Raw genomic sequence first — 17,502 nt, forward strand, 5'->3', positions numbered from 1 at the left:
GTGTAAGAAAACAGGCCCATTTTGGCCTGTGTGTGACCTTGTCCCGAAAGTAACACTTCTCATTAACAGGGGCCCGTTTTCTAACGGTCGGTGCTTCCCAGACTTGTTGTTGCGTCATATGCTCTCTTCCCCTCTCAAACTGAGCCTACTCCCCCCCGCTCCTCATCCCATCCAGTATTCAGTGTAAAAAGAGCTACAAATGTGCCTTTTGAAATGCTCAAGCTTTTCAAATGAATCTAAGAAAGACCATTTTGTTTGACTACTTGATTGGAAAATTTCCAATACAACAAGATAATAACTGGACAGCACCGCTTAGTGTTAAATGTTAAATACATTTTATTTTGTTTATTTACACATTAAAAGCATCTAAAATTAGTACTGTTGAGCATCGGTATCAACTTGCAGGTACCAAGAATTGGTACTGTATTGATTCAAATATGAATGGCACCCATCTCTAATTGGGGCTCTGTTCTTAACACACTCTGACATAATTGTGTAACAGTGGCTGCCATTGAATTAGGGTTTTTCTTTTTACGTTTTCGGACCACATTACCTGTTGGTCCACTCCTACTGCGTCCAGGCCATCGTACATGATGTTGACCCAGCCGTCCTTGCAGGACAGCACAAACAAAGACATCAGTGCCTGATTGGGAAACACAAAGATGGATGGTCAATGATATGAAATTGTGTGATGTATTATGATGTAAGTGTGTTCATGTTCGAAATAAACTAAAGAAAGAGTCAGTCCCTCCAGGATTTTGCTGGCTTTTTTTTTTTAAATGATTGAACTTATGGCAGTTTTTTCAGAAAGTTGCGGCACAAGATGGGATGTTTTGAAGTTTATTGTAGTCAATAACATTGAATCAACTTGTGATTTTATGAATTTGCTATACCTTTTTTAGGTGTAACCTTAAACTCAAGAAGCACACAATTGCAACAAAGATTGGAAAACAAATACTGTATTGATGTTTGGCTCGTTGTATACCACACAGTTTTAAAAGTATACACTAGATGGCAGTAAAGGGTGGTAATCAGAGCTCGTTATCAAATAATTGTTTGAATTATTTATAACTAACAATAGTTATTAGTTATAATAGTAAGAAACCCCATTAAGGCGGACATTCTCTGTGTATGTTTTACGCTTAAACATTAGCTTATGTTCCAACACACTACATTTGTGAACTGTTGAGAGCGGTTTATAGCGGTCATTTCTGTTGGTAAATGACAGATGTATTCAGTTTTGTGCCATCTCTTGTGTGCTGGTATGACAATAAAGTTTCCTTGAAACCTTGAGCTTATTATCACATTTCAACTTTTCAAACATGCAATGTCTATTTGCTAGGTCAGCATTGCAAATGAAAACATGTTCTTAAATGTTTTACCCTGAAAAAATACAAGTTTAATAAAATACCGCAAATTCCGGAATGTAAGCCAGCACTTTTTGTCTGACGTTTTAAACCCTGCGTCTAGTAAAACAGCGCGGTTAATTTATAGATATTTATTCGCTGACGGCCATTATGCAAATAGTTAAAAAGAAGAAAACAAACTAAGCAAAGACACTAAAAAGGTGTGTTAATGTTTGTGCAATGGCGCCATTTTTTTTGGACGAGTACGATCTCTGCAGGTGCTGCAGTGCCCTTCTTTTTAGAGCTTTCAACCGGAAGTAGAAGCGCCATTCCGTCCGTCTTCAAGCCGTCCAAAGCGTTTTTACTAGTATGGATTTTTCATTCATCACTCCAAGCAACGTTTGTAAGTTTTAATATAACTAAAACAATTCTTACTTATTAAACCGTCCCATGTGTGATTTCTGTAGGAGTGTTTTCATGCATACTTGTACGTGCGATCGTAATTAGGTAATATACTAACATGTTTACGAGTGTCTGTGTTAGTATTATTAACTCACAATGGCATTCTTTTTGTGTTGTTTCACAAATTCCTCAGTAAATTTGCCAAAATGTCAACGTAGAGTTGTTGAGTCTGTTTAGCTGATTGGAGAGCTAGCTCGATGACGATGACTTCTGTTTTGTTTGATCGGTCGTTTTACTGCCGTGTTACGGACAATATGTAAATAAACATTTACAGAATATTTCTGAGTAAATAACTCATTTCACAACGTATATATCTGTGGCTTATAGTCCGGTGCGGCTAATATATGGAAACATTTTTGTTTTTTTAATTTAGTGGGTGCGGCTTATATGCTGGTGCGCTCTTTAGTCCGGAAAATGTGGTATACAAAAACATGTAAACTAGGAAGTGAATATTTGTTTACTATTTTTACCCAGAAGGCTTAGCTGTGTGTAGATGAGAACAGGAAATAGGTCTGGGCTACGCAGTAGGACAACAATTGTGGCGTTTGATCAATAAAGAGTTCATATATTGTTACACGTTGTTGGTCCTGCTTCGTCTACACAAAAAACAAACATAAGTTTTGATTAGATCAGACCTGGGCATTCTGCGGCCCGCGGGCCACATCCGGCCCTTTGTGTGTCCCTGTCCGGCCCGCGTGAGGCCAATCATAAATGACAAAATAAATTTAAAAAAGTATCTATGTCGAGTGTGCAATACAACGGTGCTGCTTTTGTTTTGAAAAGCGTTATTTGTATAACTACCGTGTGGACGTATGCGCGTGTGTGATTGTGAGTGAATGTGAACAGCGGCAATCACAAATTACAAAATACATTTTAAAAAACATCTATGTCGTGCGTGCAATACAACTGTGCTGCTTTTATTTTGAAAATTGTTATTTATGGGCGTATGTCCGGGTGTAACCTGTGAGTGAAGGTGCACAGCGACAAGTGATGCACGGTTACCACCGAGATGTCAGCTCACGCTAAAAAAAGAAAAGTTTATGACGAATGCCGTGTTTCCAACAAGACATGGACTGCTAAGTATTTCTTTACAGAAATTAAAGGTAACGGCGTGTGCTTAAATCGTGGTACACAGGTTGCTGTGTTTAAAGAATATAATTTGAATCGCCACTACACGACAAAGCACGAGAAAAAATACCGTAATCTGTCTAATTAAGCGCGTGCAAGGGAGGCTGATGCGTTGATGGTAAAACTGCAAACCCAACATTTCTCACAAAATCGCCAGAAAAAGTAAGGCGTTTTCTGACAGAGAGTTTATTAAGGAGTGCGTATTGGACTCTGTTGCGCTGATATGCCCGGAAACTAGGAGCTTCAGCTGAAGAATGGAACGGCCGACTTTGACTGTTTTTCGCTGGCTTTGGATGAGAGCTGTGATGTACGTGACACCGCCCAGCTGCTCATCTTCTTACGTGGGATAACTGCAGACTTTCAAATCACGAAGTAACTGGCAGCCATGCAGTCAATTAAAGAGACAACCACAGGTAATGACTTGTTTACAAAGGTAAATGCATGTTTGGACATGTTAGGACTGAAATGGGACAAGCTGGTAGGTGTGACAACAGAATGTTGTCCAAATCTGACGGGGAAAATTGTTGGACTTTTAAAGAGGATGCAGAATAAACTTTAAATTAACCCTGTGCATAAATTGACATTTTTGCATTGTGTTATACATCAGGAAGTGTAGTGTAAGACAGTGTTAAAAATAAAACCATCAAAAGCAATATGCTTTTGGTATAAAGTTAAGTTAGGTTAAATGAAATTATTATTATTACTATTAATTATTATTATTATTATTATTAGTATTATTATTTATCTTACGGTATATCAAAAATAATATTGAGCAAAATTTAATTGAAATATTGTCGATGCGGCCCTCCAGCAGTGCTCGGGTTACTCATGTGGCCCCCGGTAAAAATTAATTACCCACCCCTGGTTTAGATAGTTGCCGTGTGCGTTTGAGAGCCACTCAGAGACAAATTTGATTGGCGTGAACGATGTTGATCAGTCAACAAAAGCGCGAAAGTTGAAGGCATTGGACAAAGTTGGAAATAATTTGCCAGGATTGGTTGAATTTGCGGGAATTTGCACGGTCGTGACATCGCAAATTCCAACAGGGACTGACTAACATTTGGTGATCTCAGTCTGACTTTGTTTTTACCTGGACCAGGTTGTCAAAATTGTACTTCCTTCGTATCCAGCTGTAGTTGGCGTGCAGGCAGTCCGACTTGTTGGTGATGTTTTTGGTATCCAGACCTTCACAGTGGAAGAACTTCCCTTTGAATAGCTAAAAAGAAAGCAGATTATTAACACATGATCTGAATTTAAAAAATTGGTTTCTTTGTCCATTACGCTAATTATTCCAAAAGTATTCTCAAGGTTTTTTTCCACAGATTTTTCTTACTCAACAGATTTCCATGCGGTGCACAGAGAACTACCTGCACTCCCAAGATACCAAACACGATGAAGAAGGCGCAGCAGATGAGGACAATGTTGCCGATGGGTCGAAGAGAAGTGATGAGAGTCTCCACAACTAATTTCAGTCCGGGCGCTCGACTGATCACCCTGGAACGCACAAACAATGCTTCTGTTGTAGCTGGAGCTCTGATAACTGCTGACACTGCACAACAGTGGACCAATGGTAAATCCAACCAAATATTTACTATTTACTTAGTTACATGCAGTAGAAGTAGTCAGTTACATGCCATTTATGTAGTTATTTGTCTCAATGAATGCTAAATGTTAACGCTAAATCTGATGCATTTATGTTGTCGCTGTGAGATAAAGACAGCCGTTAGTTTTTTTTCCTGCGCTTTGAAACCTGCGGCCAAATTATGGATTTTTTTTCGCTGACGGCCATAATGCAAACAGTTTTTTTTATTAAACAAAGGCAAAGACAATTAAAAGGACATCTTTGGGACAAGTTTGCTCACCACAGGTGTTGCGGGTTGAGAATGTGCTTCCTCTTTTTAATGCATTGAACTGGAAGTAAAATTGTCCGTAACATTTCTGCCCGGAAGGATTCTTCATTCGTCCCTCTAAGCAACGTTTGTAAGTTTTACAATATAACTAAAACAATTCTTACTTACTGAAGCGTCCCATGTGTGATGTCTGTAGGAGTGTTTTCATGCATATTTGTACATGCTATCATAATGTAATGAAGTTAGCGTTGTTAGTATTAACTAATAAGCTAACCCGTTTACGAGTGTTAGTATTATTAACTTACAATGGCATTCTTTTTGTACTGTTTCATAGTCACAAATTCCTAAGTAAATTCACCAAAATGTCACCATGGAGTTATTGAGTCTGTTTAGCTGTTTGGAGAGTTGGCTTCTGTTTTGTTTGATCACCCGTTTTACTGCCGTGTTACAGACACCGTTTGGAAACAATTAAGGTATGTAAATAAACATTTACAAAATATTTCTGTGTAAACAACTCCTTTTACAACGTATACCTCTGCGACCTATAGTCCGGTGCGGCTAATATATATAAATATTTTTTTTCATTCTGGACTTTAGTGGGTGCTACTAAACCGTGTGATGTCTGTAGGAGTGTGTGTGTGTGTGGGGGGGGGGGGGGGGGGGGACCTGTAGCAAAACGGGGTGTGCCAGGACCGGCTTCGAGATCACCTGTGCCTGATTATCTAATCACCTGTCGCTCTGTTAAAAGACAGCAGCCGGGGAGGAGAGAGGAGTTGGTGGTGGAGCATGAGCGAGAGAGAGAGCGAGACAAACTATACACTGGAGAGAAACCATTAATGTGCTTAGTTTGTTAGTGAACGGTTGCTGAAAAGCACACAAAAGACAATTTATTGGAAAATAAAACATTATTGTCAACATGGAAGAGCCTGGCATGTCGGTGATTGGTGGTCCGAAGAACCCGGATGCGAGAGTCTTCCACAGAGTGTTTTCATGCATAATTGTGCTTGCTATTTTAATGTAATCAAGCTAGCGTTGTTAATTGCTAACACGTTTATAAGTGTCTGTTTTAGTATTATTAACTTACAATGGCATTATTTTTGTATTGTTTCAGTTTCACAAATTCCTAAGTAAATTCACCAAAACGTCACAGTGGAGTTATTGCGTCTGTTTAGCTGATTGGAGAGCTAGCTTGCGCAGCTAGTGGGTCCATGACGATGACTTCTGTTTTGTTTGATCTGACGTTTTACTGCTGTGTTACAGACATTGTTTGGAAACAATGTACGTATATAAGAAATATTTCTCTATAAATAACTCATTTCACAACGTATATATCTGCGGCTTATATATGGAAAACTATATTTTCCTTCTAAACTTTAGTGGGTGCGGCTTATATACCGGCGCACTCCATAGTCCGGAAAATGCGGTATATATTGTTATTCACAGCTGAAACCGACAATAAGGAATCGCCGTACTCCCATTAATTCATCATGTATGGAGGCGCCTTTCTGACTGTTGGACACTGTACATTTGTATGTAAACAAAGCCCTTGTCTCGACACAATTTAATCTAGTTTTTTATTTGAAATTCATCCAATTTATATTCTGCTTGTCGTCAATAGGGTTATGGGGAAGCTGGAGCTCATCCCAGCTGACTGTGGGCAAGGTACACACCTGGCTGGTTGCCAGGCAATCACGGCGTACATTAGGGCTGTAGCGATACACTAATCTCACGATACGATATTCGATAATCATCTCACGATACAATATATATCATCGTATTCAGTCAACAATACGATTCGATATTATTCGATATTCTTACATCATTTTCTGAAAGATTGAAAAGGTACAATGTGATTTTTGTGACATCTTGCGAGTGTTCCATTTACTTGGATTTAATTAATTGAACTGAAAACTAAAAACATCAATTACACAATATATGTCAGACTGGACAGAGAGTCTACAGCTTGCAAATGCTGGACAACATGAATCAAAGATGTGTTGAGAAAATGTGTTCCATTTATTGAAACAGTGCAAAGTTAGCTTACAACTTACAAGCCTTTGAAGAGTAAAGTGCAGTATTACATTTAACAGTGGAGAGTTAAAAAGTGCAGCAAGTGGCCTGTTCTGAACATTCTTTGACAGCTTTTTTAGCTTGACAACGAACGAGGTAGCCAGTCTCGCCACCAGGTAAGTAAAAATAGTACCATGGCTTCTCCAAAACATTAATAATTCAAGTAACTTTTTAAAGTAAAGTTTAAAGTTTTTAAACTTTAAAAGTAAAAAACTCAATAAAAAATTGATCACAAAAAAAAAAATCATTCAAGTAACTAGGAAAACCATTTAAAGATTTAACTTAAAATGTACCCGTCTTAGAGTAGTTCAAGGCCTGTAGACCTACAAGTATGTGAGGTAGCCAGTCTGTCCAGCAAAAAAGAAAAATCAACTATGGCAGCCAATAATTCAAGTCCATAGGATCAACATTTAAGCCAACTTAAAATTGTACCCATCTTAGAGTAGCTTAAAGGCTTACTGAAACCCACTACTACCGACCACGCAGTCTGATAGTTTATATATCAATGATGAAATATTCACATTGCAACACATGCCAATACGGCCGGGTTAGCTTACTAAAGTGCAATTTTAAATTTTGCGCGAAATATCCTGCTGAAAACGTCTCGGTATGATGACGTCAGCGCGTGACGTCACGGATTGTAGAGGACATTTTGGGACAGCATGGTGGCCAGCTATTAAGTCGTCTGTTTTCATCGCAAAATTCCACAGTATTCTGGACATCTGTGTTGGTGAATCTTTTGCAATTTGTTCAATGAACAATGGAGACAGCAAAGAAGAAAGCTGTAGGTGGGAAGCGGTGTATTGCGGCAGGTGTTGTGCCGGATAACGCACCCCCGCCGTAGAATGCACCCCTTGACTAATGTGCCGTATAACACAGGCGGTGTTTCATTGTTTACATTCACGGAAGATGACAGTCAAGCTTTAACATTGGCCTGTGGAGAACTGGGCCAACAGAGACTCTTACCAGGAGGACTTTGAGTTGGATGCGCAGACGCGGTACCGTGAGTACGCATGAAGCTGCGGCTTTCAAACATTTGATTGCTTGCCCGTACGTGCGTGCCGCTATGTGCATGTCACGTACGTAACTTTGGGGAAATATATGTGCTGTATGAACTTTGGGGAGGTAAACGGTACTTTGGGCTGTGGGATTGAGTGTGTTGTGCAGGTGTTTGAGTTGTATTGGCGGGTTATATGGACGGGAGGGGGGAGGTGTTTGTTATGCGGGATTGATTTGTGGCATATTAAATATAAGCCTGGTTGTGTTGTGGCTAATAGAGTATATATATATGTCTTGTGTTTATTTACGGTTTTAGTCATTCCCAGCTGAATATCAGGTCCCACCCGCCTCTCACAGCATCTTCCCTATCTGAATCGCTCCCACTGCCCTCTAGTCCTTCACTCTCACTTTCCTCATCCACAAATCTTTCATCCTCGCTCAAATTAATGGGGAAATCGTCGCTTTCTCGGTCCGAATCGCTCTCGCTGCTGGCGGTCATGATTGTAAACAATGTGCGGATGTGAGGAGCTCCACAACCTGTGACGTCACGCTACTCGTCTGCTACTTCCGGTGCAGGCAAGGCTTTTTTATCAGCGACCAAAAGTTGCGAACTTTATCGTTGATGTTCTCTACTAAATCCTTTCAGCAAAAATATGGCAATATCACGAAATGATCAAGTATGACACATAGAATGGACCTGCTATCCCCGTTTAAATAAAAAAATCGCATTTCAGTAGGCCTTTAAAGCCTGAACACTAAACAGAAACTCTCCACATAACTGCAGACTAAGTAATCTACATCCTCTTCAGAATTTTGTTCAGGAATAGAATAGAAAAGAATAGAAGGTTGGTGGTGTTTCCGGAGTATTTCACATTTGAGTGAATCAACTTGCAAACCGCGATGCTTTTATCTAAGTTGTCACTTTCCTTCTTCTTTTTAAATCCAAAATGCCCACACACGTCCCCTTTTAAGAACGAAGGTGCTGGATTTGTATTCGCCGCCATTTTCTAGAATCTCCTCTCTCCCTCGCTCTGACTCCGCTAACAGGAAGAGGAAGCCGGCGTCAGTGCAAACAGACTATCTAGACGGGTAACGTGCTCTACAGCGATACTAGTGGCTGCAAAGGGTGTAAACCAAGGATGCAACACTGGGGACATAAAAGGGATTTATGTATCAATACTAGCGGCAAAAAAAATCGATATTCTCTTGGGAAACATAAAATCGATTTATATTGCCTAATCGATTTTTTGCCCACACCCCTAGGGTACATACATTAGAATCTTCAAGAAGCCAAACATGCAGGTTTTTGGAACATGGGAGTAGAAGTTTGCTAAGAACATGCAGATTCCACACAAATACCGTTCCTTACTGTGAGGCTGTTTATTTATTTACCTCTTTGGTTATCTTTTCTGCTTAAGAAAGTTTGGAAATTGTAATGTTGAGGAAAAAGCACCTTTGATTAAATCACCACATACTAGGATGATGTTTCTATAGCATGTTAGCATCCAAGCAGCCTATCCTGCCTTTGCACTTACTTCCCAAACTTGCCAACTTGTGAGTCAGCACAGTGTATGGTGGAGTCTTTGTTACTGTAATAACCTGCACCACCTGCACCACCTGTGGACTTCATTTTGGTTGAGCACACAGCTCCACATATTTAGTAAGGTTGCTCGCCTCCAAAAGCATTTCCTACTGCTTTCTCATCTTCTTACCAGTGGGAAACATGTTGCCTTTAGAATGATTTTAAATTGTAGCCAAAATGTGCACAATGTGGCTCGATCGGGGAACATTGTCCACAAATGGAAGCTGTGTCATTTAATAAAACAAAATGTTTCTCAACCATAGGGCCCGTTTTTAGGCTGTTAGGCAATAGGGCAGCTAAAAAAAAAAAATGTTTCTCAGCTTTGGTCCGTAAGGGCCGCGGCGCTACTCAGCTGTAGTACACTTTTCCACCACTTGTGGCAGTAATGACAAAGTCCAACAAACAGAAGACATCTGGAGCTAACATCTCATAGCAGTAGGGATCCAGTTCCTTGGAATCGCTAGCCATTTTTTTTAAGCGTTTCCCTTATCGATTCGTCCGGGTGGTGATGACGTCATTACGCATCATGCGTACTGCGTAGTGATGTCAGATCTCAAGATGGCGATGCCTGGTCGAGACAAACATGAACGTTTTACAAGAAAAGATCGCAACACCGCCTATCATGTTAGCGCAATTATTTGTTAAAATGAAAGGAATGCCTTCTCATTTCGATGAGCATGACGAGAAACAGATTCTGACTGGCTCCCAGGTAGTTCACGTCTACCGCTAGACCAGGGGTCGGGAACCTTTTTGGCTGAGAGAGCCATGAAAGCCAAATATTTTAAAATGTATTTCCGTGAGAGCCATATAATATTTTTTTTAACACAGAATACAACTAAATGGGTGCATTTTTAAGTAAGACCAACATTTTTTGAGTATAATAAGTCTCTCATTCTTTTTAATGACATTGTTATTCTGAAGTTAACCAATAATAAATAAAATGTTTCTTACCATTAATGCGACTTCTTGAACAGGTACTGTAGAAAACGGATGGATGGATTAAAATGCATGAGAATGTTTTATATTTTGAACGTTATTTTTAACACTGTGATTACCAGCAAAATTATTCAGTACTCATCCTGTTAAGAATTGTCAGCTAAGATTTATCTGAGAGCCAGATGCAGTCATCAAAAGAGCCACATCTGGCTCTAGAGCCGTAGGTTCCCTACCCCTGCGCTAGACAAATGTCACCAAGCAGTGACTAAGTTTGTGGTCAAAAGCTTGCACCCATTTGCTACAGTACAGTAGACACTTCTAATTGTTGGCAGGGGAATGTTCAATTGCAGTCGGAGAAAAGTTGCATGTTTTTCCCCCACCAGATTTTCCCTCTTTAAATTACACAAGTGAAACTCAAAAAATTTGAATATTGCCATCAAGTCCATTCATGTGAGCAATTAACTTCAAATGTGAAACTAATATGAGATATTCACTCATTACATGCAAAGTGAGATACATTATATATGTGATATACACATGGGACCGCCTCTTCAGAGCAGACATGTTTTCACCATCCGATACTTTCTCACGGTTATTTACATCGTAAACGCACTTAGTAACTTGAGAAATGTAAAGGAAAATGAGTCCAAACAAGTAGGTGAAGCTCTGGAAAACTTCCCTAACTTCTACATCCATTCTACGACGACGGATTTACAAAAACATCTTACACTCGGTAAAGTCGTCCTGTACAGAACCCCAACTCAAAACATATTTTATAAACAGCTAAACGAGGGATCAGCTGATTTAGGCAATTCTGAAGTGATACTGATTGGTGATTTGAACACCAACATCCTGAAAAAAGATACTCCTATCTACAAACCCCATTTCCATATGAGATGGGAAATTGTGTTAGATGTAAATATAAACGGAATACAATGATTTACAAATCATTTTCAACCCATATTCATTGAATATGCTACAAAGACAATATATTTGATGTTCAAACTGATAAACAGTTTTTTTTTTGCAAATAATCATTAACTTTAGAATTTGATGCCAGCAACACGTGACAAAGAAGTTGGTAAGGGTGGAAATAAATACTGATAAAGTTGAGGAATGCTCATCGAACACTTATTTGGAACACCCCACAGGTGTGCAGGCTAATTGGGAACAGGTGGGTGCCATGATTGGGTATAAAAACAGCTTCCCAAAAAATGCTCAGTCTTTCACAAGAAAGGGTGGGGCGAGGTACACCCCTTTGTCCACAACTGCGTGAGCAAATAGTCAAACAGTTTAAGAACAACGTTTCTCAAAGTGCAATTGCAAGAAATTTAGGGATTTCAACATCTACGGTCCATAATATCATCAAAAGGTTCAGAGAATCTGGAGAAATCACTCCACGTAAGCGGCATGGCCAGAAACCAACATTGAATAACCGTGACCTTCGATCCCTCAGACGGCACTGTGTCAAAAACCGACATCAATCTCTAAAGGATATCACCACATGGGCTCAGGAACACTTCAGAAAACCACTGTCACTAAATACAGTTTGTCGCTACATCTGTAAGTGCAAGTTAAAGCTCTACCAAAGCCATTTATCAACAACATCCAGAAACGCCGCCGGCTTCTCTGGGCCCGAGATCATCTAAGATGGACTGATGCAAAGTGGAAAAGTGTTCTGTGGTCTGACGAGTCCACATTTCCAAATTGTTTTTGGAAATATTCGACATCGTGTCATCCGGACCAAAGGGGAAGCGAACCATCCAGACTGTTATCGACGCAAAGTTCAAAAGCCAGCATCTGTGATGGTATAGGGGTGTATTAGTGCCCAACGCATGGGTAACTTACACATCTGTGAAGGCACCATTAATGCTGAAAGGTACATACAGGTTTTGGAACAACATATGCTGCCATCTAAGCGCCGTCTTTTTCATGGACGCCCCTGCTTATTTCAGCAAGACAATGCCAAGCCACATTCAGCACGTGTTACAACAGCGTGGTTTCGTAAAAAAAGAGTGCGGGTACTTTCCTGGCCCGCCTGCAGTCCAGACCTGTCTCCCATCGAAAATTTGTGGCACATTATGAAGCATAAAATACGACAGCGAAGACGAATGAAGCTCTACATAAAACAAGAATGGGAAAGAATTCCACTTTCAAAGCTTCAACAATTAGTTTTCTCAGTTCCCAATCGTTTATTGAGTGTTGTTAAAAGAAAAGGTGATGTAACACAGTGGTGAACATGCCCTTTCCCAACTACTTTGGCACGTGTTGCAGCCATGAAATTCTAAGTTAATTATTTGAAAAAAAAAAAAAAAAGTTTACGAGTTTGAACATCAAATATCTTGTCTTGGAATATGGGTTGAAAATGATTTGCAAATCATTGTATTCCATTTATATTTACATCTAACACAATTTCCCAACTCATATGGAAACGGGGTTTGTACAAATCCTTCAGTAATTACTGTAAGCTACATAGCCTGAAAGAGCTGATCACTCAATTCACACGGGTGTGCTTTGCTGCTCAAACCGTCGTTGATTTGATTGAGACATCAGACCGCACTAAGATCTCCAGAAGCGGTGTAATCGAGTGCGGAATAAGTGATCATTTCATAATTTTCTGCACATGTAAAATTCTGAAATCTGTATCAGATTGTCACAACACAATAAGATTCAGATCGATGAAAAGGTACACCAGCAAAGCTCTAACAGCAGCCCTGGAGAGACTAGACTGGTCAAATGTACTAAATTGCTCATCGGTTGAAAAAGCATGGGCATGCTTTAAATCCAACTTCTTGCATGTATCTGACCAGCTAGCACCCATGAAAGCTTCCAAGGTCAAATCCAGAACAGAACCCTAGATCAATGCAGACATAATAGCAGCCATGAATCTTAGAAATGACAAACACGCTAAGTTCACTAAAAACAATACTGAACAGCTCTTTAAAAAATACAAAAAGCTAAGAAACGAAGTAACTAATATGATCAAAAAGGCCAAATCCAGTTACTTCAACGAAAAAATAGCGGAAAATAAAAATAACCCGCAAAAACTCTGGAAGACGCTGAAACAATTGGGCCACAGCAGTCTCAAAACAATAACCACCAACCTCAATTTGAAAATAAACGGCACATCATCACAGACAAACTGAATGTGGCAAATTGCTTCAACAGATTTTACTCAACCATCGCTTCCACATTGGTAAGCAAATTGCCTTCACATTCAGGCCTCTACGGTGAACAGCACATCCAAGACTTTTACAAAAGCAAAAGGGTACGCCAGGATGACTTCAAGTTTGTCAAAGTTAAAACTGATGATGTGTTAAAGAAACTCAGCTCGCTGCAACCAAACAAAGCCACAGGACTGGATAATATTCCCACCAGATTTCTCAGACGCAGCTGTCACCATTGCCCCAATGGTTGCTCATATCACCAACTTGTCTATCAATCAGTGTCATGTCCCACAAGAATACAAGCTTGCGAGAATATCACCTCTGTATAAAAAAGGAAACAAATTAGACCCCGGTAACTACCGCCCTGTTTCCATCCTTTGCTCCATCTCAAAGGTTATAGAGTGGTTAATATATGAGCAAATAGATAACTATCTATCAAATCGCAAGCTCCTATTCGAATTTCAATCAGGATTCAGAAAATCACATTCCAGCGAAACATGCCTACTGTACCTAACTGACTACATCAGGCGAGAGATAGACATGGGCAAGTACTGTGGAATGGTTATGCTGGACCTTCAAAAGGCATTCGACACAGTTAACCACTCAATACTGTTAAACAAGTTGAGGAGAATCGGTTTTGACAGTGCAGCCACAAACTGGATGAAATCTTACCTTGAGGATAGAGAACAGGTGGTCGAGGTGAACGGATCACTGTCCTCTCCCCTCAAGGTGAGCTGTGGTGTCCCATAAGGGAGCATTCTGGGACCAATGTTATTATTGATTTACAAATCCCGTTTCCATATGAGTTGGGAAATTGTGTTAGATGTAAATATAATCGGAATACAATGATTTGCAAATCATTTTCAACCCATATTCAGTTGAATATGCCACAAAGACAACATATTTGATGTTCAAACTGATAAACCCTTTTTTTTTTGCAAATAATCATTAACTTTAGAATTTGATGCCAGCAATACGTGACAAAGAAGTTGGAAAAGATGGCAATAAATACTGATAAAGTTGAGGAATGCTCATCAAACACTTATTTGGAACATCCCACAGGTGAACAGGCAAATTGGGAACAGGTGGGTGCCATGATTGGGTATAAAAGTAGATTCCATGAAATGCTCAGTCATTCACAAACAAGGATGGGGTGAGGGTCACCACTTTGTCAACAAATGCGTGAGCAAATTGTTGAACAGTTTAAGAAAAACCTTTCTCAACCAGCTATTGCAAGGAATTTAGGGATTTCACCATCTACGGTCCGTAATATCATCAAAGGGTTCAGAGAATCTGGAGAAATCACTGCACGTAAGCAGCTAAGCCCGTGATCTTCGATCCCTCAGGCTGTAGTGCATCAACAAGCGACATCAGTGTGTAAAGGATATCACCACATGGGCTCAGGAACACTTCAGAAACCCACTGTCAGTAACTACAGTTGGTCGCTACATCTGTAAGTGCAAGTTAAAACTCTCCTATGCAAGGTGAAAACCGTTTATCAACAACACCCAGAAACGCTGTCGGCTTCGCTGGTTCTGAGCTCATCTAAGATGGACTGATACAAAGTGGAAAAGTGTTCTGTGGTTTGACGAGTCCACATTTCAAATTGTTTTTGGAAACTGTGGACGTCGTGTCCTCCGGACCAAAGAGGAAAAGAACCATCCTGATTGTTATAGACGCATATTTGAAAAGCCAGCATCTGTGATGGTATGGGAGTGTATTAGTGCCCAAGGCATGGGTAACTTACACATCTGTGAAGGCGCCACTAATGCTGAAAGGTACATACAGGTTTTGGAGCAACATATGTTGCCATCCAAGCAACATTACCATGGACGCCTCTGCTTATTTCAGCAAGACAATGCCAAGCCATGTGTTACATCAACGTGGCTTCATAGTAAAAGAGTGCGGGTACTAGACTGGCCTGCCTGTAGTCCAGACCTGTCTCCCATTGGAAATGTGTGATAATGTTGTGTCGTTCGCGAACGATTCGTTCGAACGAACTAATCTTTTGAGTGAACGTACTGAACCGAATCACTTCATGAACTGATTCGTTCCTTTCTCAGTTCAGTTGAGCTCCGCCGCGACCATGCCGGTATGAGTGGAACTGGCGCATTCTGTGACGTCGGCGAACGACGCAGCCAGCTACTCATCATGGGGGCAGGGGGAGGGACTGAGCGAACGATTCGTTCACCGCGGATTAACGACATGAATCACTCAGTGAACGACAATGCTCTCGCTCTCTGCTCTGCTTGCCCCAATGCCACGAGTGATTCTCCTCCCGTCGCGGGGATATGTTTCATGCCATTGGCATCCATTCTCCATTCATTCTCCAAGCTAACGGCTAATGTTGACTCAAGCCACATGAAAACAAACACACACATTATCTCAACACATAAAGTTATGAGAGTAGAGGAGACAGAAAGAAAGTCAGTGCAGGCAGGGCAAAGCTGAGCAGCAGCGACGCAAGGGGGAGGGTCGGGGGGTAAAGTGTAGGGCAGGCTGTTTGAGAAGATTTAAAATAAAAATAATAACTAATGTATGTACATATACATAGGCTATTATTTATCTTGATTTTTATATTATTTAAGCTATTTATTTTATTTTTTATTGCATATTTAAGTTGATATTTCCATTTTTATATTTTTAAATGTAAGCTACAGAAATTTTAGTTTTAATGTTGGCTTTTCTGGCACTTGGTTTAATATTTGTTTAGTTTTATTTAAGGTAGCCTATTTATTTTCTTTTTGTTTGCACATTTAAGTTAATATTTTCTTTGTTATATTTTAAACGTAGGCTACAGAACATTTAGTTTTTATGTTGGCATTTCTGGCTCTTAATTTATTTGTTTTATTTTGAAGGTATTTATTTTCTTTTTGTTTGCATATGTTGTTTGCAAGTGATCTGGTGATTCGCCGACCTGTGCACAGAACTGCTGCTGCAGAAGTGATTCGGTGATTCGCCGACCTGCACACAGAACTGCTGCTGCAGAAGTGATTCAGGTTCACGTACTGAACTGTGCTGACTGTGGCGCTGTGTCAGTCACTCACTGCCTGGTGTACTGCATGCACAGAGCTGTGTAGGGACTCGCGTTCACCCTATTTGCTGCTTCTCCCACGAATGTCTGCACTGTACTGTACTACGCACGCCCCCCACCCCTCCTTTTTTGGGGGGGGGGGGGGGGGGGGGGGGTGATTCGGTGAATGAATCTTTTGAACGAATCAATTTAAGGAACTGATTCTAGTGATTCAGTACAGTCAAAAGAACTGCCGATCCCATCACTAGCGCATTATGAAGCCTAAAATACCACAACGGACACCCCCGGACTGTTGAACATCTTAAGCTGTACATCAAGCAAGAATGGGAAAGAATTCCACCTGAGAAGCTTAAAAAATGTGTCTCCTCAGTTCCCAAACGTTGACTGAGTGTTGTTAAAAGGAAAGGCCATGTAACACAGTGGTGAACATGCCCTTTCCCAAATACTTTGGCACGTGTTGCAGCCATGAAATTCTAAGTTAATTATTATTTGCAAAAAAGAAATAAAGTTTATGAGTTTGAACATCAAATATCTTGTCTTTGTAGTGCATTCAATTGAATATGGGTTGAAAAGGATTTGCAAATCATTGTATTCCGTTTATATTTACATCTAACACAATTTCCCAACTCATATGGAAACGAGGTTTGTACATTAATGACATGAAATCAGCATGTAACAGCAATTTGTTCCTGTTCGCGGACGATTCTGCGATCCTGCCCTTGGACAGGGACAAATTGAAGGTTGAAAGTGCACTCAGCACCGAACTAAGTAATCTCTGTCTCTGGCTTTCCGATAACAAACTGTCACTACACCTGGGTAAAACAGAGTCCATCCTATTTGGGTCCAAGCACAACCTAGGTAAATCCCCGGGCTTTACGATTAAAGCAGGTGATACCATAATCACCAGCAAAGACAAGGTAATTTACCT

At 40.2% G+C, this 17,502-nt stretch overlaps 1 protein-coding gene across 2 annotated transcripts in view; it reads right to left on the bottom strand.

Annotated features, from left to right (window-relative positions):
- cacna1ha (calcium channel, voltage-dependent, T type, alpha 1H subunit a) overlaps positions 1 to 17,502 on the bottom strand; it is a 347,520-nt gene that overhangs the window by 70,152 nt on the left and 259,866 nt on the right. For both annotated transcript variants that reach the window (XM_061981581.2, XM_061981580.2), the window contains exons 24-26: positions 4,304 to 4,430; positions 4,027 to 4,152; positions 554 to 643 (exon numbers count right to left, since the gene is read on the bottom strand). In XM_061981581.2, coding sequence (XP_061837565.2) covers positions 554 to 643; positions 4,027 to 4,152; positions 4,304 to 4,430 — 343 coding nt within the window. The remainder of the gene's footprint in view (positions 1 to 553; positions 644 to 4,026; positions 4,153 to 4,303; positions 4,431 to 17,502) is intronic.

Source organism: Nerophis lumbriciformis, linkage group LG24 (assembly GCF_033978685.3).
Source record: "Nerophis lumbriciformis linkage group LG24, RoL_Nlum_v2.1, whole genome shotgun sequence".
In the NCBI taxonomy this organism is placed as follows: Eukaryota; Metazoa; Chordata; class Actinopteri; order Syngnathiformes; family Syngnathidae; genus Nerophis; species Nerophis lumbriciformis.